Source organism: Anser cygnoides, chromosome 1 (genome assembly GCF_040182565.1).
Source record: "Anser cygnoides isolate HZ-2024a breed goose chromosome 1, Taihu_goose_T2T_genome, whole genome shotgun sequence".
NCBI classification, from domain to species: Eukaryota; Metazoa; Chordata; class Aves; order Anseriformes; family Anatidae; genus Anser; species Anser cygnoides.
Genome location: NC_089873.1, coordinates 48,849,528 through 48,872,132, shown reverse-complemented (window position 1 = coordinate 48,872,132; position 22,605 = coordinate 48,849,528). Strand labels below are relative to the sequence as shown.

At 43.7% G+C, this 22,605-nt stretch overlaps 1 protein-coding gene across 2 annotated transcripts in view; it reads left to right on the top strand.

Annotated features, from left to right (window-relative positions):
- The window catches only part of CRADD (CASP2 and RIPK1 domain containing adaptor with death domain), a 76,806-nt gene extending 59,266 nt beyond the window's left edge, over positions 1–17,540 (top strand). For both annotated transcript variants that reach the window (XM_066995067.1, XM_013182621.3), the window contains exon 3: positions 17,023–17,540. In XM_066995067.1, the coding sequence (XP_066851168.1) occupies positions 17,023–17,318 (296 nt within the window). In that variant the 3' untranslated portion in view covers positions 17,319–17,540. The remainder of the gene's footprint in view (positions 1–17,022) is intronic.
- Positions 17,541–22,605: the final 5,065 nt, after the last annotated feature.

Here is a 22,605-nt window from a genome sequence, read left to right as displayed (position 1 = left end):
CCTCAGTGATTCTGGGATCCCAAACTTGCTCAAGCCTCTGCACATCAAAATCATTTAAGTCTGTGGTCCTGGGGACTGTGTCTTGCCCTTCGCTGGTCACTCCTCTCTCTGCCTCTCCTTCCGCACGAGGGAAAGCTGCTTCGCTTTTGTCCATCCCAGTCGCCTCATAATTCACGGGGGCTTTTCTCCCTCCTTCCCTAACATGCGGAGACGGTGGGGATTACACCGGGGGTGTGTAAAGCCAACTGGCAGAAGGAAAGCATCGCAAGCTGTGCTTCCACGCTGGGCTATGGGGTGTGATTTATACATCCTAGACCCCGAAAAACATTTTTTGAAGATGCAGTTTAAGAGAAAAATGCAGGCTGACCTCTTGCCACACACAAGGCTGGGCTTTCTGATAAACAAAGCAGAGGTAGAGAGTTACCAGCTCCCTGCTGCCTTCAACTCCAAATGCCTGTATTAGCTGGGCACTCATGTAGGAAATTTTTAATAAAAAAAATGGATTCTCAACTTCACTAAAATAAAAAAAAAAAAAAAGAAGAAAAATGTGTCGTGGTGGAATTTTTTGTATGTTTTTTTTTCCAACAGAAGCTGAGGAAATCGTTATTCTCCCTGTCGCTTTCCTTCCCACTTGAAAAAGTGGGAGGGGAAGGAGCGAAAAAGCTAGAGAAAGAAGAAAAAAAGAGAAAAGAAATTCATTGTTTAAAAGTGGGATGGGATTTTTATTACAGCAAAGCTTGCAACACACCTTTGGCACAACAGATTCCACCCATCTGGCCAAAGTACTGCATATTGGGCCAGTATGGACTGTGTGACAGAAAACTGCATATTGCACATCTGTGATCAGGAGGGGCTGTGTTCCTCGTGAAGGCGCGGGGGTAGCACACTGCTGCAGCTCCAGGAGCCTTCGCCAGCCACAGCACAAGGCTGGAAAGAGAGGAGGGATGGATGAGACGGCAGGAGATCTAAGCCAGTGCTAAGAGTGGGAGACCAGAAGCAATTCACACTGTGGATTGCCTGGGAAAATCTATTACTTTGTGTAAGTGCAGACGTCAGGATTTGGCTCAAAGGTGTTTTTTCAAATTAATCTCAATGTCTTGAATTCCGCTTTATGAAAAACTAGAAGCAACCGGCAGAGTGGAGGCAAGGTGCAGACTTTGAAGGATGCACGGGTAGGCTGTGGCAGTCAATCTTCTGTCGTCTTGGTGTAGCTTTTCGTGAAGGCAGCAGTTCCTTTGAGAAACGGTTGTGACAGCACCTGTGTCCACAACGAGAAGGTGCCAAAGGCCCACAGTTGCTTTAGGAAAACAAACCACCAGGGCTATTGGCGTGGGTGAAGCACTTCACCGACCTCCGTGCAGCATGACACGCGTCACACAGAGGGACCGCTGCGGTGGTTGTGTATCGGGGCGTTACCTGCAAAGGCTGAGCAGCGGGAGGAGGCAAGGAGCAGACTACTTGTGGCAGGAATGCCTCACAGACGGGAGATACTTACAGATACCTTAATGAGTTACCGGTGGTCACTGAAGTTATGTGAAACACGGTTGGGTGAAACCTCGCTGTTTCCATCCAGCAGTTTAAGTGTGGGGGAGCTCCTCTGTGTAGAGCCTCAGCTGCATGGGTCAGGCGTGTCAGGAGGACCTGCACTGAGTACAACTGCAAGATTGGAGCCCCAGCCTGGTAACAAAGACGTGTCTGACAGAGTCTCTGTATCATTCCAGCCCTTCTAGCTCAAAGAACTACTGCTCCCGTTGCTTATCAGTATATCACTGGAGTTTCAAATTCCAGTATTTTCAGTTCCATACTTACAATGATTTGGGACAACTTATTATTTGCATTTCTAGGACCTCATAAATTAAGCTTTATGATTAAAACAGCAGAGGCATAATGGATCTCCACCAGCGTCTAAAGATGGACACCTGTCAAAGCAGTGGTCATGAGCAGGAAATGGAGTGTGGATGACCCGGATTGTTCCTTACTGTCTCTCTGCTCCCTTCCGATGCTTCTCCTTCTTCACCTGTGTAGGCCTGGCTCCTCAGAGTTGTTGGAACTCTCTGATGGCATTCTCTGCATACATAAATTCATATGTGCGAAGCCTTTTTCAGGGTCTAGGCCTGAGACTGAAAACTCTCCAGCACAGCGTCTGTCCTTCCTACATGCTCATATTTAATACAGTGAGGCCAGTCTCACTGGGAGTTTCCAGACAGTACAGTGTGGAAGCCATAAAATACAGTAGTTCAGATATAAGCAAGGCTAGAAAGCTGTTGGGTTAGATTTCCTGGAAAGCCTGGGATGGTGTACAAGTGAGGTAATACCTAAAACATCTTCAAATATATTTCTAAATCAAATGTTGCACAATTAAGTTAAGGCTTCAGAGGAATAAAAAGTAGAGGCAGATTTGCTTTTCTGTAGAACAGGGCAAGTGCGTCGTATTTAATGATTCCCATAGAAAAATGTGAACTTCAAATTAAAGCCACAGTTGTGTTGTCAGTCTAACAAAGTTTTATCATATTGGGACATACAGAGCTGTAGGCCCTTGCATAAAGCCAGTGGAGTTCTCACCATCTCTTTCTAGCAGAGTTTTGCCTTTCCCTAGGTTTTCTTTTAGTCTAATAGGTATATTCATGCAGTAATTACACTTTTTCTCAGGGTCAGAGACCGATGAGCACCAGGGCTGTGCTGCAGATTGCTTCAGCTGCCTCCTGCTGTCCCTCCGTGAAGCTCTGATCTTTTTTGACAGATATTCTCAAGCTGTGTTTCTTAATGAAACTGTCTTTAAAATAGCAGTCTGTGGGGCTACAGAGCTATGATTTTTTTTACAGTTGTGTATCTGAAACAATTTTATATGTTGTTTGAAGTTGCTTCATTAAGCTGAACACAGTAGTTCCAAACATACTTCTGCTCCCTGTAGGCAGCGTGCTCCTGCAGCACTTACAGATGCAAGCATCTTTGGTTGCCTAAGTTTCTCCAGTTGCGTGTGGAAATAATTGCAAGACACAAAGAACAATATTAAAAATTCCTTGTGCTTTCCTTGCTTGGTTTATGGCAGAGGTCTGTTGAGTCAAATATTTTGTATCTGGCTTGTTTAAAGATGACTGCTGTCTTCTTGTGCTGTTATTGAGATTCTTGTCCACAGTTTCACAGCCTATCTGCACAGAATTTCCTGAAACCACTTGAGGCTCTTTGCAGTTTTTGCCTTGAGTATCCCAACTCATTCCGGCAATTTTGGAAGTGAATACCTTCATAAATCTTTAGATTCCAAGGTGTCTGTAGCAAGAACTTTCCGTGGTGTGGCTAAAGAGTTAAGACAATTTATATGTATAAATAGTAGTAAATAATGTGTCTTAAAAGGCCCGAGTCAGAGGTACTTTCACATTCTTGTTGACCTCTTTCAAGTGGACAAGAAGACCTCATTTTCAATCTAAAAAAATTAATAAAGATGTTTAAATAAATCAATCTTACATCTTTAGGACAGAACTCCAAGGCTTCATAATCATCTTAGAAAGCTGGGATCTCACAAACTGAGGGAAAACTGAAGCATTTAAGCCAAATTTTCATCTGTCTTCTGCACTTGAACTTGTCAACTTTGCACATGAACCCTCTGTACCTGTTATTAGCATATTTATGCACACTAATGTGCAAGTGGAAGGTCAGGTTAGGTAGCAGGGCTCTGTGTAGTTTGCTACACAGTAAAGTTTGGTTCACATATGCTGATGCAGTATGTTGTATTTCCTCAAATGGAAGTTTGAGGACACTTTCTCAGAATGTGTCAGCCTTGCATCTCAAAAACATTTGGTTATTCTTACTGCAACCCCCACACAAAATTAGGTAACATGTTTAGCGTGAGGCTCGAAATATTCAGCCTTGGCTAACACCGAAACCAATTAGAAGGTCATTGCTTCTCCACGTGTTTTATTTCTGTATTAAAGTCAAGCAGTACCTAGCAGTTCCTCTGAAAAAGGAAGGAAGAGAAAAACAGTGAAGTTTGCAGTTCTAGCACAAAAATTGTCAGCATTATAAAAAGCCCTGATCTCTTTGTTTATGAGTTTGTTAACTAGAAAGATGTTTGCTTAAGAATGTTTTTTTTTTCTTCTTTGAGATTGCTTTTCCATTTTTAACTCTAGGAGATAGCTGTCATGTCAAGAACAGTTGTGGAGCAAATAAGCAGCCCGTCTTGCTTGTTCGTAGCACAGTTTCAGCTTTGGCTCACATGGGGATACAAACATAGTTTGTATTTCTGCATCTCTGGGACAGAACAGAATTGTCTAGTTTCTTGTTTTGCCTTTTGGTTTTGTTTCAATCTTACTTAGGTTAAGCATAGTTATGTAAAATTCCCAAACCAAGTAAAACAAATCTTTTATGGTCTGTCTGATCTTCCAGCCTTTTCATTTCTGATGTTAAGACATTTTTATTTCTGATTTGCTACACACAAAAGCCGAAGTGACTGAAATTTTGATACTGGATCAAAATCTGGCAGTGAGTAGACTAGAAAGCTGTGAGGGAAAACATTGTTCTGTATGCGTGAGATAGGAAAATTAATCATCTGAGCACAAGGTTTTTTGATGTTTACGTTTTGTATAGGAATTGTCCCACTAATACTGGCATAAATCTTATACAAATATCCCAAGTAATACACGTGTTTGCTAATAGCTTGTTTGATTTTGAACTTGCTTCAGTCGCTTTGGCAAAATACTATTCCTGAGTGAGAAAAAGAGTAATAGGGCCCACAGCCTTCAAGCGCATGGCTACGGCAGTGAGTCACCTCATTACTTTCAGTACTGCCTTGGGACCTTTAATGAGCGCAGTTGGTCGGAGTGCCGTGTCCCCAGACAGCCACGAAGCACGCCAGCGAGCAAATCCTGCCGGGCATTAGATCAATACTGAGTAAGAGGGGAAAGAAATACTCACCGGCCCCCCGGTCGCATAAAGTGCTCGGTGGAATAGGTCCTCTGGGTATGCAATGGCTGCACCCACTGTCCTCGTTCCATCACTTTTCCTCAAAGGGTGGTGTGCCAGTTCCCTAAACCAAATCTGTAGAAATGAAATTAAAAAGGGAGTGAATTTGACTTGCAGATACCTACGAGACTTTCATCTTTTTTATTAAGAAATTTGAAATGTTCATATGTATATATATGCACATATGCACACACAGATATAATCTGACGTTTGCCTTACAGATCATTAAAAGTCCTTTGACTGTGACCTTTTAAAATTACTGTCCCATCAGTCAGCCGAAATTGCTTTTAGGCAGTACAGCTGTGTCAAACAAGTCATGAGATTCCCGATTAATTTCTCTCAAATCTTCAAGTGACTTGGCACGAGAGAGGGCCGGTTGTGATGCTGAACCTCCCACTCCTTTGGAAATGCAGAGGAGCAGATGATGACGCCTGAAGCTCCCCTTCCTGCACCTATGGAAAACCCTGCCTTGTGACTTGGGCTGCTGAAACTGGGGCTTGGCATGCCAGGCATAGCGACCGGCCGTAGCCGAGCAGTGTATTTTAGTACCAGTTTTCCTGTGGATTTTGAAATGTCAGAAACTCTACTAAAGTTCATAAGCCTTTAAGGAAAAAGGCCCTGACACAAGAAAAGGAGGGAAAAAGAAACAGGAGGGATCTAAGTCCACGTTGCTTACCGAACTTTGTGAAGTCTTTTGCACCTGTGCAAAACATTTATAGAGAGACACGCAGCTAACCTGTTGGTAGCACTTTGTTTACTTGCTTCTCATGGGTGTAAATGATTAAATAAAATGCCAAGCAGTGAAGGATTCAGCATAATGATAGCACTGTTTTAGCTTGCTCTGCATGGCTCGTTCTATTAATATATGTTTGTGGTCAGGAAGGAACGCAGTCTCACTTGGCTAAAATCTGAAACTTGGTAAAGCATAATATGTGCAGTATTAATTTTGGTTTGACACCTGCCAGGCAAAGATCTTCACCAGCCAAAGGCATTCTTCTGAACCGAGTTCCATCTGTTGTGCAGATCTTTGATTCTGATATTTCTGGCTTACCGAAGCCAAAGCAAAAAGAAGAGCCAGCTCGAAGAAAAATCTCTAGGCAGAATGAACAGTTTTATCAAGGCTAAGTATAATGGCTTGTTGTCATACTTGGTTTAAGTCCTGCAAGGGAAAAATGTGTGACTGGTTGTGTTACATAACAAAACAGCCCTTCATGCTGGCAGCGTTAGTTTTGTTGTTGCAGGAGAGAAACATCCACAGCTAAGTCCAAGCGCATGATTTTATTGTTGAAATGCTGCAGCCTTTAGAAAGATTTCTTGGTAGGAAAGTTGCTAGGAAAAAAAATACTTACTTATTGTGCTCAGCAGATAAACATCCTGTAGATTCTGCCGTGGTTCTTACTTGCAAAGGAACAGCGGCATTAATACTTGCCTCAGCTCCTTGAAAGACAGCTCCAGCTATTTAAAATAAGCATTCAAGTGGTTTCTGTCACAAGAAGTTAAATTTCAATCCCCGTGACAAAAGTTGCATGATGAGTTTGTCACGTAGCTGACAAAATAATCATTAATTGCTCCAGTTGTCTTTGTTTTGCACTTAGAGTGGGTGAGTTGCTCTGTCAGAGCTGCCCTGCCCACCTGGGTAAACATTTGCTTCCTATGGAACCACGAGAAGTCTACTGCGAGTATTAACGCGCTTTATGATCGTCATGGCTTCGTACAACCATCCACCGATTGTTAATTATTATTTGTGATAGTACGGAGAAGAGACTTGATTGAGGGAAATGATGGCTCTGTATGGGTCAGACTGGTAATTAATGGTTGAATGTGTCATGAGTATTATTGAACTCCACTGAATTCACTAAGAACTGCAGAGCATTCAAAATTACATCGACACTGGCGTACTTTAGAATGTGATTTTCAGCATTATTTCTAGTGTTGACTCTTGGTGTGACAGATGGCTTGTAAGCCAGGGACTCTTGTCTCTGCTCTATCACGCAATCAGGTAGCTTTGTGCTAGCAAATGGGTGCACCTGGCTTCCAAAAGCATGGGCACACCTGTTCTTTCCATATAACTTTTCAAGGCATATTGGGAAAAATCTTTGGCCACGATCTGAATGCTCAGTATTTGTATTTAAGCAGTTCTTCCAAATGATTCCTAAAAGCTCAGGTGTTCCTGAGAACTTTTCCATTAACTAGACGTTGCTTCTTTCCTTAGTGTGACATTCCATGCTTGTTCATGAATTTATACCAAAGGTGTCACTGCAAGGATGCAATCATTAGCTGTGGCTTCAGTGCTGGTGCATATGGCTTATTTACAGACAACAATATGGAAATCTATAGGAAATATCAAGCAAATTTTGCTTCCACTTCAGGTACTAGAGCAGTATCAAATCCTGCAAAAACTAAAGAAGTATAAAAACACAGTATAATTCAGTCCAATCTTGTCTGTAATGCTTAGTTAATCCAGCCTAAAAAGAGAGCAGGTATTATAACCTCTTGTGTTTGTGTTTTCGTTACACAGATATTATTTTCCTTGTATACATCTGTAGCCACCATTTTATTTGTGGAATCATTTATCTGATTTCACGGTATGCAACTGCAGAGAAATACTAGATAGGATTGTAATTCTTTCATTTTTCACGCAGGACACAGAATAAAATCCACAGTATTAGCTGCTGAAACTTCATCCCTGCTCTTCCCAATAAAAAGCAAATGAAAAGTGAAACGTGGATCTGTTTCAGCTCCTCAAACACAGGGGTTGCTTCCTATGGCTTGAAAAGGGTGAAAACTTAAGACAGCTTGGATTTATTTAGGGGATTCCCTGTCAATCTGTTTAACATGGATTAAACATGGGCTGGTACTGAAGGCCATCCGTAATACTGCAGAAATCTGTGGAAGTACAAAACGTGTAAGACACATTACAGAAAAGTTCAAGAAAACTGGGCAGCTACTGGAACTGATTAGTGAGAATACAACTGAAAACTTTTGTCACAAAATCTGAATGTTTATGTTTCAGGTTTTAGCAGTCTGTTGCCACATCCGCAGCTACTATGCAGTCATTAGCAAGTGATAAAGAATACATGAACTAGCTGCTGCTGGTATCGAGCCAAATAGGAACATCTGCATTCTTGAATTGCCTGTAAATTTACAAAATTTTATGCTGCCTTCTTTTCATACCCCGGTACCAAAAATGCCTTTAACGTCACAAAGCATGGAGCTTTAGAGAGCACAAAGGAGAAGAGAGTGCCAGTGAATGAAGATATATGTACCTTTTAATTACTGCAGTAATGCAGAATCCCAGGAGGATTTTGGCAGGAAGGAGTTGAACTTGGTACCATGGGTGGATTCTGCTTCACTTGAGGGAGACCATTTAAAGTTGCCATAGATTTGATTATTGCAAAATCATGGCCACATTTTTTTTTCTGCATGTTGACTGCCATGGTATTAGATTCAAATTTATTTAAAATAAGACAGAGAACTTCCTATCTTGTAGTGCAAGTTTAAAAAAACAGCACGATGTGGAAGAACACAGCCAATCTTAATAATTTATATTTACTTTCATTTTGATTAGTGTCTTTGATAATTTAATTATGAGAAGTGGAAATGTAAATTACCATAATAGAAGTTCACTTATGCTAAGTGTATTTTATGATCACTAATTGACAGAGGTTGGATTTTATACATACACATTCTGTATATTAATGACTATGTGGATTCATCAGACCACAAATTATCAATTTACAGAAACTTTAAAATCCTTCAGTTGTGAAGCATACCTATGGCATACACTCAACATAAAATTCTCTGTCAATTTCGTTTTGCTGTAGTGTAGTCAGTGGAAAAAATGTGCAGCATTCTACGATTGGTTTATTTATTTATTTTTTTAAATGTGCTTATGGTACAGGTTCCGTTCTGTAGTTCAGTCTGAGTATTTAATTGTCCGAGATTTGATTTTGATTGCATTAGAGGAGATAGTATATATTCTGGATTTATACAGGCATTCTTGGGAAGCTAATTGGACCTGTTGTTCCTGCAAAGGTGTAGGTTTTCCATCCCTAGGATTTTCCCATGTTGATTCAGTTTTGTGGAAGGAGAGGGAGTTCCCAAGCAGAGATCAGTGTATACTTGGCAGTCATCATTAAATGGTGTCCTCTGATATACTCAAATGGGTTGAAAGAGGTAGGCATGGCTGTCTCTTTGGTAGTGAGCAAAAACCTACAGAGGAGGCAACAAGCACAAAGAAGTGGAACAATGACCACAGTCTGCGAACTTGACAGAGAAACAGCTGCACACATGCTAAAAGCAGAAGGCTGTACATCTTCTCTAAGTCATTTTTAATCTTTTTCTGTAAATTATTTTAATCTGAGAGTATTAGCCCTATGTACAGAAAGATGTCTATAATGGGGTCAGCTGTCAGTGTTCAGGTTTTACAGGATATGGTTCCGCTTTTCTTGCTCCCTGGTAAAACACTTTTTGATCCCCAGTGACACCAGGAGGTGGACCATAGTGGTTTTCAATATACTTTGGATGGGTTGCATGATCCATGTTGTTCACAGAGTTATAGAAAAAATAGCTCTACAGTGATATATGGAAGAGAAATATTTTTCCATGTTCCCTGGAGCATGATTATTTGGAGCTGTTACAAAACACCAGTGTTCTCTTCCCTGCCTTTGAATCAGTCTGGTGTTTAATTAGCAGCAACAAGAAGAAAAACAACACCCAAATTATACAGCAGGGGTTGGTTTCTGGATAGTCTGTTCTACTATTTTTACTGATCAGTGATTTGAGCTAGTTTCTCATGTTAAATGGGTCCTGAATCAGACCTTCTGAAGTTCACAACAAGGAAATAACCTTATGGTGCTTCATTACCATTTTTAATTTGCACAGGACAGAATAAGCACTGCAGTCCCCATGCAGTGCTGCCAAATGCTGTATATCTAGCATGATAGTTTCCCATTTGGCACTCCAGCCATCCATTGCCGCAGGTTGGCTTAGTGCTGGTGAATTTGGATGTGCTGTGTGAGGAGGGCAGGCATTTGCCTGCGTTCCGCCTGTTAGAACAGGGCTGGGAGGGAACAGCTGAAGAAGAAAGCAGAAGAGCAGCGCACAAAAGGAGGCCCACTGTCACCACCCATCCCCTTTTGTAGCAAATCCAGCCAACCCACCCCCTGCAGTTATCCAGCAGTTAACCTGTTTTTTCCACCCTTCTCACCATCACCACCTTCACCTTCTGGCCTTTGACTTCAGCACCCACTGGGAGCCCTCAAGGCTCGTAATCTCTTTCCCTTTTATCCAGGGTCTCTGGCAGCTCGTGAGGGGCTGCGGCTCTCTGAAGTCTCAGCTCCCTCCTTTACCAGGGGCGCTACACACTCACCTTCCAATTCAGGTTCTGCAACCCCACCTCAGTGCTCTTGAAAGCTTGTCCCAACCTGATCCTCCCAGTGCTGTTCTGCTTCATGACAGACCCAGTTTGGCTGTTGTGCTCGGGCCAAGGGGATTACACTTTAAAGCGAATCTACACGGTTATACGCAAGTTGTTTGCTATTATGACATTTAGTCATTAAACGATTTCTGGAACATAACACACCTGCCAAAATACACAGCACACAGTCTGGCAACCACGGTCATGCCCGTTCAGGATCCAGCACTGTGTCCGTGGTTCATACTAGTTGAGTAAGTGTGCTGCACTCGGAAGGGGCTGGAGGGGAGCAGAGGCTGGCACAAATTCTTCATTATATGTGTTTTCCTTTAGCTGAAGAGCTCCAAATGTGACTGGCTGCTGGCGCATCACTGATGATTGTTGTGTGGAGTGTTGTTGCTGGGAGCTCCCAACATCTTTGGTGCGGTTTCCTACTGTATTGCTTACAGTGCTCTCCTCTTCTGAGGGCCATTGTGTGTATGTGTCTACCCCTAGGAGATTCTAAATCTGTTGGCCAACTTCAGGAAGCCTGCCTAGATGCTGTTGTGGAGAGAATTGATTTCATGAAGTTCTTGAGAATTAGTAGGCAGCTGGAGAGGCCCCGTGAGGAAAGTGGCTGAAGCAGGAGTCAGTCAGCTGTAGGACTCACACCTGGGGTGAACAAGGCTTCTTGGGTTGTTGCTTGTGGGACTGCTTGCTCTAACTTTAGCACTTCTCAGGGAAGAAGTGTACTCCAGATGCCAGGAAAGTTGATTAAAGAAGACTCTGAAATGCTTGCTTTGAACTGTTTAGATATTATGAGCCGGTTCTGGTTAGGGGATCAAGTGAAAAATGTTAGGGACTTGAGTCCAGATCACTGAAGGACTCCACACACCGACCAACAGGAGATGCTGAGGCCAGGTGCATACCTAAGAAACTACTCCTTTCTGCAGTCTCATTCCCAGCTGTGCAAGATTTGAAGTCCAGAATCACCTGCCTATTTGCAATGTGATAATACAATAATTGGAGCGTTTGCCTAGCATTGTTTCAGCCAAGGACTCTTGCATTCAATTTTGCTGTGTCTCAGCATACCTCTTTCTTCGCAGGAGAGTTTTCTCTCTCTCCACTTCTCTCTCTCTTCTGGAGGCTAAGGAGTGTTCTTGACCCTTCCCAGGGAAATCTTTCTATTTTTTGCTGGAATGATTTATCTGGAGAAAGGAAATGAAGTGGAGCATGTCTGTGCATCTCGGCATTAGGAAGTACAGCTCAGAGAGATCAGGGCTCCTTCTTCCTTCTTATCCAGTGAGTGTGTACGTGGTCATTTTAATAGATAAAATACAGAGGCGGTGCTGGGAGAAGAAACCAGTCCCCAGAACATCCTTTCCCAAGGGGCAGATTTACCAGCAGTTATTAGATAACAAGTGGGCCGTGTTATCCCTGGCTCCCTAATGGTATCCTGAACTGCTATGGAGTTGTCCTCACAGGATTAGGTGGTAGCTGATTGGGACTTTTTCATCATTTTGGATTCAGGTACATTATTTCCATCAAAGTACCTTTTACATAGCAGATGGCAAAAGCCAGAAAGTCTTTTTTTTTTTTTTTTCCTTTCGTTACATCATTACATCATGTAAAAATGAATTGACTGCGTAAGGGAGGAAGATCTCTGAAACTCTTACAGATGCTTTTTGCCACACACAGAGAAGCCATACTGCCATAAAGGAGAGTGCTTTGTACAAAACCGTAAGTCATTTTGGGCTGCTGGCGGTTCTGAGGAATCAGTTGGGTACTTTGCAGATCACCCAAAAATGCCTTGATGCTTTTTGCTGCTGTGCCCTATGCTGGAGCCAAGCTTATTTGATCCCTACTGAGTTCCGTCGATATAGAGAGCAAGTCAGTTCCTTGATGACGATAAAGATTTCCCAGTGGCTCAAGACAGCCATCAACTGAGATGATCTCAGCTTTTCTTGTCACCTAGATGGTGACAAGAAAAGAAAAAAAAAAAGTGAAAAAAAAGTTTTTAAGTGATTCAAAGCCCATTTTCACTGGACTTTATGTTACATCTTCCCACTTCTGCCAAAGTGGGGCAAGCTGGAGTGAGTTCCTTTTCCACCCCCCTGATTGTTACAACATCTTGTAGTCTCATGCTGGAAGCTGGAAATGTCCTGAAGGAAAAGAAATGCAGAAGTGGCAACCAGATGCCTTTGCCCCAGCCATATCTTTGGTATCTGGGTTACTCTGTTTTGTCTGGTCCATATCTGTGATAATTTCTATTTATATCCAGGTCTGTTTCCTGTCCACGCTCACCAGCATGGCTGTATCTCCCAGTCCGTGCAGCGGTCTGGAAGCACACGTACACACAAGCCAGAAGTAGTTTTTTTCAGCTGGGACAGATGGGATAAAGGTTTAGGGTGGATGAGCTTCCTTGAACAGCTAGAGCTGGCGGCAAGGAGCAGGTGGAGAAGGGGAGAAACCTGTTCTTTTGTGCTGCGACTTCGAACAGAAGGAGCCGCAGTTCTTCCTCTGGGTCTGTTCCTACTCCAAAACCAGGGTGAATAACATCCCCCCTGCTTCCAGCCCTGAGAAAGGTGTTTTTCATGGTTCCAGTGTTGCTCCAGCAATCTGGCAGGCAGACCCAGGTCAGCTCGCTCCCCAGCAAAGAGCTGTCAGCTCGCCGTTTCTCAGGCGCTTGGTGGTTTTGGTGTGAGCAGCAGCAGGCTGGGCTCCCTCTCTCCACAGCACGCAGCCGTGGCACTTCACAGCACAGACCATGTCCACAGCTGTTGTGGTCTTTCACTTGGTGTGCTCACCAGAGGTAGAAACGCTGCGAATGATCTTCCCAGGGAAACCCTTCATCACCTGCCAGGTCCCTGTGTAAGATACTCTTCAGAGCACTGCGGCAAGCCTGATAAGAAACAGGCAGCCCAGTGACACCCTGGATGCCATTTAGTTCTCCTCTCCCCAGGCCCCACTTCTTCCAACAGTGTGGAACAAATTCTCTGACCCTAAGCCCGCGTCTATGTTGTCATGTACATCTTCACAGGGGATCCACCTAAAGCTAGAAGAGCTTCGGATTTATGCAAATTGAGGTCTCGGTTTCCTAAAAGTAGTTCTCAAATGCAGTCAGAGGATCTGCATAATTGAAACTTTTTCTATAATCTTGCTGCCTCCCTCAGCCTGTTCCTGACCAATGCAGATTATAAGTGAGGGTCTATAGTAAAAATAACTTTACAAAGCCGTCTTTAATGTTTTTGCAGTGTGTCCAAAGCAGCTTGGGTGCTGAGGACTGAAAATGTATTTCCCTTTTACCTGAAATGCCCTTGTGTTTATTAAATTAAGTGTTATTAGTCCTAGATCATATCCAAACCTTTATATGATTTTGCATTTGCCATAACGAAATGGTCTCACTAAATATTTCAGTATGCCTCTAAATAATGTTACCTGTCATGTAATACTTGTCTGGAGTTTATCTCAGTGACTTTGTATGGGAGCTGAAAAAGAGCTATCACAGAAAATAAAATGGGCCTAAAATAACAGGCCTTTGTATTAAATTTAACATTTGGCTTCTGTCCCAGAATTTTCTGCATCCGTATTAGAATCAGATGCTAGCTCAAGATGAAAAGATTTCCTGGATGGTTTTTATTCTTATTCTTATTAAAGGGCTGATAACAGGCTGAAGGCAAGATACTTGTTGTAGTAAAAAAATCTGCCTGATATCAAAGGCTGGATGGACAAGCTGACATGTATTGTTGTTAGGCCTCCCTGCTTGATCATATTTCAGTACCATAAAATAATTCTGCTGGATGTAAAAATGCCAGTGTGCGAGCAAAAGGCTCAGGCTGGCAGGTCATACTCCTTGGGGCACAGGGCTTCTGCCTAGTAGCTGACCATGGGACAACCCAGGGGTTTAGTATGAGCAGATTGTTGGCACGGTGTAGCTATTTTTATTGTAAATTTTACTTGTTCTCCAACACTTGTGTTCATATTTGCATTCATGAAAGGCACTCGGATGTCCTGGTGCTCCTGTGGGACTGGCATCACGTGTAATGCAGGACAGCCCCACCAGTCCTGCTCAGCCTTCTTCGGAGAGCAGTGTTAGGGCTGACAGGGTCACCTAGGTCCTGCCTCCTTTGCCAGTGTTGACACCGCCAGCAGCACGGGCAGCTGTAGGCCACGGGGCCTTGTCTTCACAGACGTACCTGTTCCAGTGCCCGCGGATAAGGCCTGAGGAGATCGGGTGTTCCTGAGCTCTGTGACGTGGCCTGGGGCCGCCATCCCGGCACGCACCCTCTTGTCTCACGATCCATTGAGGCCAAAAGGTGGCCTCGATGCTCAGCCTTTGCTGTCGTAGCTGGGACAGCCTGGGCTGTCTCGGTGACCTGTGGGGAAAGCGGTGCGTCCTGTGCCCTGCTCCCAAACCAGCCGCTGCCCCAGTTCCTCTGGCAATCCGGAGACAAAGATCAAAGTGGCCGGGGTTAGTCCCGGCGGGCAGCTCAGCCGCACACAGCTGCTCGCTCACTGTGCCCTGGTGGGATGAGGGAGAGAATCAGCAAGCTAAAAGTGCGAGAACTCACGGGCTGAGATAAGGACAGTTCAGTGGGTAAAGCAGAAGCCGTGCAGAAGCAAAGCAAACCAAGGAACCCATTCGCTGCTTCCCATCGGCAGGCAGGTGCTCAGCCACTTCCAGGAAAGCAGGGCTCGTCACGCAGAGCGGTTCCTTGGGAAGACAAACGCCATCACTCCCAGCGTCGCCCCTTCCTCCTTCTTTACCCCAGCTTTATTGCTGAGCATGACGCCACACGGTGTGGGACATCCCTCTGGTCAGCCTGGGCCAGCTGTCCTGGCTGTGTCCCCTCCCAGCTCCTGGTGCACCCCCAGCCCCTCGCTGGCAGGGCAGCGCGAGGAGCAGGAACGGCCTTGGCCCTGTGCGAGCACTGCTCTGCAACAACTGAAACCATCCGTGTGTTATCACCACTGTTCTCATCAAAAATCCCAAACACAGCACTGCGTGAGCCTCTAGGAAGAAAAATAACTCTATCCCAGCCAAAACCATGACACCTAGATACTCTTCAGAAAGCAATTTTGCCTTTACTCACAGCATCTCTGTGCAGCACTCATGCATGATTGGGCTCAAGCAGTACAAATGTTCACAGGCGCTGGGTATTCTATGCAAAATCGTTTTGTTTTTGAGGAAATAAAGGAGTGGTACTTTCAGGTGTTGCTGCTCTGCTGTGGCAGAGACTGTGAGCATGGTATGGGAGCTATAAATTAGATTTTGCAAAGCAGCTCTTCTGGAGGGAGGCTGCTGCTTCGGATTGGCAGGCTATAATTAGCATTTTCCTGAGGATATTTTTGCTCTGTTTTGACGCAGCAGCTTCAGTGACAAAAGCAGAGTAGCAATTGCAGCCAGCATTGACCGTTCATTTCAGCTTGTGATCTCAAAAGGTATCGGAGACTGAAAATGTTTTACAGATACGCTGCTTTTCTAAATGCACCTTTTTAAAGCAGCTGGTCTGTGGTTTGAGTTTGCAGGCAGAGAACCATTTCACCAGCGCTGGGTGTTTACAGCATCGACGTCAACATCTGAGCTTATACCCAGCGATCCTTTTATAGTCAACGGAGAGAAATGTGCATTTTTAGAGGAGCAATTCATCTGGTCTATTTTAGACATCTTCTTTCTGATGAAATGGATTGTCTCCTAGCAGAGCCTGTTTCTCTTCTTAGCAATAATTAATCATAGCATGATGAGTTCAGGAGGGGCTATCTATAGTTGGGTGGGATGGAACCCTTGCAGCGTATTTCTGAATAGCACTGTCATCTCACTCTGCTATTAACACTTTTTAAATTAATTTGGTTTGTCTGTTTGTTGTTTTTGAAATGACCAGATTGCCATAGCAAAGAGATCACTTGTATTTTTAAGAAATACTTGGCTCGGTACCTAAGAGATTTTTTTACTGATGATAATTACAGCTACATTTATGCCTTATTTTGGGAAACGGTGTTGATGGCTTGTTCATATGGGTTCACCTGGACCATACTTATCAGTTTATTCAAATAAAAGAAGAAAAAAAACAAAGATGGATTTGCCATATATGAGAGGGCACAAAGGGGAATATATTGGTAAGTAGCATCTTAGGAGACAGAAAAATTTCTTGTGAACAGCCATCAGCAAAAAAATGGGGCAATACCTGGTAACTAAGGAATCAATTATCTGTGAAGTGTATAAACAGAGAGTCACACGACAGGAGCAATAAGGTATTGCTGGTCCTGTATTTGTCATTTGTCACTGTTTCATACTCGTACAACCAGACTGATTTTCAGAAGGTGCTGACTGCTGGAAGCACGTTCCTTTTAAACCTTTCTTGTTCACTACCCCAAAATCTATAATTACTTTTGAAAGTCTTGGCTTCAGAGTAGAATTCTGATATCTGGATTATTGACATTCAGAAGCTCCAGGCTCTCTAATAAGGTCCATTGAGCATTAGTTTTCCTCTAATTAATCTTCTGGTTGATTATGTAATTCATTTTTCTGGTTGAGTGTGCATTCTGTTTCTCTAGTTAATTAATTCTTTCACCTCAGCTTTGCTTATTCTCTCCTTTGTCAAGGTTTTACATTAGTATTTGCAGCATTGCCTAGAGACATGTGTATGCATATTTTTCTTTTTTTTTTACAGACATAACTGAAATTGCACCATGTATTTTGAAGAGCTCACCAACAGATCAGCAGATGAACAAGCTTGCAAAGAGACTGGGACCTGAATGGGAGCATATTGTTCTGTGCCTGGGTTTGTCCCATACTGACATCTATCGATGTAAAGTCAATCACCCTCACAATGTGCAGTCACAGATTGTAGCAGCATTTGTCCTGTGGAGACAGCGTTTTGGGAAAAAAGCAACAATCCAAAGTCTGCAAGCCGGTCTGATGGCAGAAGAAGTGGATCCTTCTGTGATACAGTACATGCTCGAGTGAAGCCTTGCTATTGATTGGGAGCTTTCACACACTTTGCTAAATTAAATAAAGAGGATTCACGGAGATGTATTGAAGATCTGGTGCATCAAACTGGAAGAACTGGGATTGAGAACTGTGATTTTATTAAGCTTATACATTCCAGTTTTCTGTAGCATCTTGTGATTTATAATTCCTTTCATGCCAGATTAATTTTTAGCAGGCATTAAAAAATGGATCACTCTTTCCTGTTCGCTTTTGTACTGTTCCAATGGGGATATAAGGTGACACTTAAAGTCCTTGCAAGCAGGAGGCCCTGCAGTGAGTTCAGCAAGGTTTCTGGTTTCATTGCGGGCACAACACTTGGTTTAACCTATATTCTGGACTGTATAGAAGCCTTTTTTACTGTTGTTCCGTGCTAGTTCCCTGATATCCCAGTAAGAAATGAGAATAATCACTGTTACTAATTTAACAATTTTATAACAGTTATTGCAGGTGGCCCATTTCACATTTGTTGAAGTTTTAGCACATACAGTTTCTTGCTAGGGTAGATGGCTGCCACCTTAGTCTACCTTTGAAACTGGCCCCAAGCGGAAGTAACGGGAACATGGCATGCCTGTGAGGTTTTTTCCCATTATTATTTAATGGATGTAGGTTTCTCCAAGGAGACGGGCACTGTGCTTGTATGCTGTCTCTAAGCATAGCATGGGTGGGGAACTCTCTGGAAAGATATGCAGCAGAAAAATGATCACAGGATGGGCAGGGGATGGTAAACAAAGCAAGAAGGTGCCTATGAAATGAGATGACTTCTAGGTTGTCTATGTTTATCTCAGCTAATAAACTGGAAGATAAGCTGATGTCCAAGGGGTCTTTGCAGTATGGTATATATCCAGGAGTGGCCAGCTGCTCTCTGAGACCTGATGATAAGAGGCTGAGTGAATTTAAATTCTTTCTGGACACTTTACTGTACCTTAAATTAGGAACAAAGTTTGGATGCACGGTTTCCAGGTCTATTTATGAGCAAGTTCTGGTAGACCATTTAATCTATACAGAGTCATTGCCAGATAAATTCCCATCTTATAGGATCTGGCCCATATAATTTAACAGATTAACAGCCTTGTCAGAATTCTATACTAGAGAAAGAATGAGCCTTTTTGCCTTTTTCTAAAAATTCTTCTTCTACGCAGATTTTTGAAGAGTTTTCCTGAAGATGGGAAATTAGGAAAGACAAAGAAATTTTAAGGACATCCTACCTGCCGTGTATTTCAGAAGCATGGAAACAGAGAACATATCCTGGCAGGATCAGTTCTCCTGCAGGTCCTGAAGCAATCTGATGGTATTTTAGTCTTCTGTATACAGATCTGACCTTCAGTAAATCATGATCCTGTTATACCTCACTCAGATCTTAACTAATTATATCCTATTACAGCTACTTACAGAGTTTAAGTCTATCAGGAAGTCCAAAATAACCAATAAACAATTTAGGCCTTGTTATTTATTTATTTTGCTATTTCATGATGCTTTAATGCCAGCATATACTTTTTGTTGAAAACCGTCCTAGAGCAGGTGTAGAGACATCTCACAAATTCATGTAGACAAGGCTCGGAGCAGGGGATGTGAGAACTCTGAGCCTGTTCTGCTGGGACTTAAGCAGTAGTGTGACTGGCACGTTAGGGAAGAGGGGCAAAGCAGTGTCAGAGGCAGAAGCTTGGAGGAACAAAAGCTGGAAATGGGGAGCAGGAGAAACTACTAAAAGCCTGACTTACAGGAGAAAGCTCCCCATCACGTAAAAGCAAATACCTTATCGTGTTCTGAGCCAGCACGGCCCTGGTCTGAACACAAAGGGGTGGCCAAGAGAGCCATCCCCGGTTAAACCAGCCTGAGCACAGTGCTCGGGAATAGGACCAGTCCCGGCAGTAAAGCAGTGTAATAGTGGGTGTGCTCACAGGCCCTGGTACTTTCTTCTTTGGATTAACTTTGGATTTTACTTTCTTCTTTTGCAAGACCAATGTCAGATTACCCATAACTAGCCCATATAGAGCATTTTTAAGAAAATAGTTTGGAGTAGGTATGAAATCTTATGCCAAAGAAGCCTTCCTAACAAGTAAGGTATCCTTCCAGGTATCTAATATGGACCACTGGAAGCTTGATGGGTCACTATCATAACAGGTAATTTCTCCATAGTCTTTAAACTGATCTTTAAATGGGCTAAATTCTGCATCCCAGCAGTGGTTCTGAAACGACAAGAGCCGGGACTAGACAAGGAATTTAAAACCTGGTCTCTCGTATTGTAGAACAAAGCGCTGAATTCATAATTTATAGTTACTTTCACATTCCCAGGCCCTAAATTAATGCTGAAATACTTGAGCTGCAAATATTGAAGGGAGAGGTTTACTTATTTTATGAGACAGTTTCCATTGCTGTTATTTTTAAATTCATGGAAATGTTCCTATTAGACTCTTCAGTTTTACTGAAGCTTGTTTTTACACCACACAAATACAGGGACACATTTAATTTGACAGTAGTATTCCTTTAATCCAGTGTATTTTTCCATCCATTTAAAGATGTTTTTCTTCTGTATGTAACGCTTTATTTTACACAAGGATGCAATTAAGACAATTTAATTCTTCAGATGTATAGCAAAGCCTCTCGTTCTCTCTTAAGCCAGCCAAAAGATCTTAAAAGGCTTGTTCTTCTCTGGCTAATTTGGGAGCAAATGTTATTCGTTTAAATGTCACTCACAAGGCAAGCCAGTGACTCCAGCTCTCATTGTTCAGGATGGAGGCAGTCCCGTGAGCGAGCGCCCGTCCCTCCCTTTGCTGTACATTGGGGTGAGGACATGGGGCTCCCTGCCCACCACACCTGGTGGCAGCTCTGGTGTCGGACCCCAGCCCTGCCTCGGCCACTGCTCGTGGTGGGCAGGGGGGCCTGTGGCCACCTTGACCACAGGTTGGGATGGGGGCTCAGCAAGGGGCAGGGTATGGCCAGCAACAAGTGTTTTCTGATGCACTGGGGTTTCTTAGCTGAAGCTGAAAAAGCCTTTCGAGTGAAAATTGTGTGACCGCTATATTCTGGTTTGTGGCAGCGTTTAGGTGGCCTGAGAGAGGAAAGCAAAGTGGCCCCTGATGGACCTTCTACAGAAATGGATGGCTTGACTTCTAGTCCTTGGAAAAAGCAGCCATTGGTTTTCTTCCTTGGTCTGTAAAGGAGAGGTTGAGATCCCACTTAAATTCTCTTCAGTGGTAAGCAGGCTTTATAAAAGCTGTTTTGTACCCTGCGAGTACAGGTGGACTTTTAGCACAGCAATAGGAAAGGACTAAGAGCACTACTTCCCACCTGCACCGAGCAACACGGGCTATCACAAAGGAGGGACCTCCTCGGGGCGCAGGCGGGTCAATGAGGCTTCATGCTGCTCCGAACAGTGCCCGGAGTGTAGAGGAAAACTGAAATGCAGTCGTCTTCGAGCTGCTGCTCCCAGATCATGCGGGGGGAGTTTCCATCTTGAGTCATATGCTACAGCAGCCATCGATCTATGGAATAAAACATTTTGCTAAAGGCTGGAAAAATAAACAAAGTCATATTATATTCAAAGAATATAAAAGGCACACTGATCTGATCTAAATACAGTCATGCTGCCAATTTTGTTTCTTAATGGAAACAAAAACAATCTCTGAGAGCTAATCTATTTATAAGCTTCCATATTCTCAATAACCACAGACTAATCTCAACACACAGCAGAAGTAGAGCTGAAAAGGCAGTTCCTAAAAGGTTTGCATATTTACAATGATTTTTCTTTCTGTGAATTTACAATGAGTGTCCAAATTTCACTAAACGAAAATAATTTTTACTTTCAAGGTGCCTTTCTATCACTTGATAAATAGACCTAAAAATAAACCCAGTGATTTGGCTTTTTTTTTTTTTTTTGGCCTGAATACAATATTTTTCTGAAAAAGAGGCACGGTTGCTGGAAACGGAAATAATCCTTCAAAACGTCTTTCCAGATTAAAAAAGTATGTATTTTAGCAGAATTCACTTTTGAAGCTGGCATTTTAGTTGTGAGACAGATGAATTGGTAATTTCCCCTTGAAGCTGTCAGGGAGGGCTGAACGATCAGTGTAGCGGAGCGGTTACTGAAGGGGCTGATGGCGCGGGAAGGCTCCTGGCACTTCTGCAGCAGTGACTGCATTAAAATGTCTGCACATGCTGCAGATGCCATTTCTGACATGGATGTCGGATCCAGGCCCCAGAAGCAAGGAGACAAAAAGTCTCTTATTGACTTCAATGCGCTTTGGATTAGGCCGTCTCTAATTGGAACCTGCTGAAGCGTGGTACTTTTACTACCTCCCTTTGAAAAGCAGTCTTTATGAATTTGGGGCAATAAAAAGTGAAGGCTTTTTGTGGGTGTAGGAAGCATTCTGGGTTACGGGGTCCTTTTTTCTCTGCCTCGAGTGCTACTTTGCGCTATCCACTTCAAAATCAGCGCCATGAGACAGGAAAAAGAAGAGAGGAGCAGAGAAGGGCACGGAAGACAGAATGAGCCAAGTCCTTGACCAGCCATCTGCCCAGAAGAGGGACAGGCACATAGACCTAGAGTGGCCGGGGGGGCGCAGTATCCAGCACACCTTGCCATGGCCAGCGTTACGTCCTCCTGGGGTGTGCAGAGCAGGCACCAGCCTCACGGATGCTGCCCAGAGCTCTTCTGCACTAGCAGCAGGCTCATTCAGGATGCCCAGGAGCCTCCTAGGAGCGCCTTCCAGAGCACCCAGAGGCTGTGCCCGCCTGCTGGCTGCCTATTGCTCTCAGTGTGCGCTGCCGTCACCCTGCCCGAGCAGCGTGTGCCCACCCACCACACGTACCTGCCCCAGGGGCTGCTGCCGCAGGGCACGGCCACCAGTGGGCTCGGGGCAGGGGAAAGCCTCAGCTGGGAGATGTGCCATCAGCAGTGCTTCTCCTGCAGGGTGTATTTTCAGGGCTATTTCCTGACAAACAATGTTCTTTTGTTTTTTTCTGGGGGGTCCCGTGGTAAGGATCCCTGCTGTTGGCCATTCGGCAAGTGCAAGCCACTGAGCTTTGGCTTATTTTTAAGGGAGCCATTAAGTTATCCTCACAAACCAGAGCGGTTTCTTCACGCACGCACGCTGAGCACCGTTCCCTAGGAAGCAGCCACACAGAGCTTCTTACGCTCCGCTGACATTCATTTTGATTTTTAGCAATACCTTCTTCGTCAGGAGCGTGATGCTTCCCGGCTCACACAGCACAGCCCCGTGAGCTCCAAGTGCTCCCGCTCAGCTGCGGCTGGCAGGGACGAGCT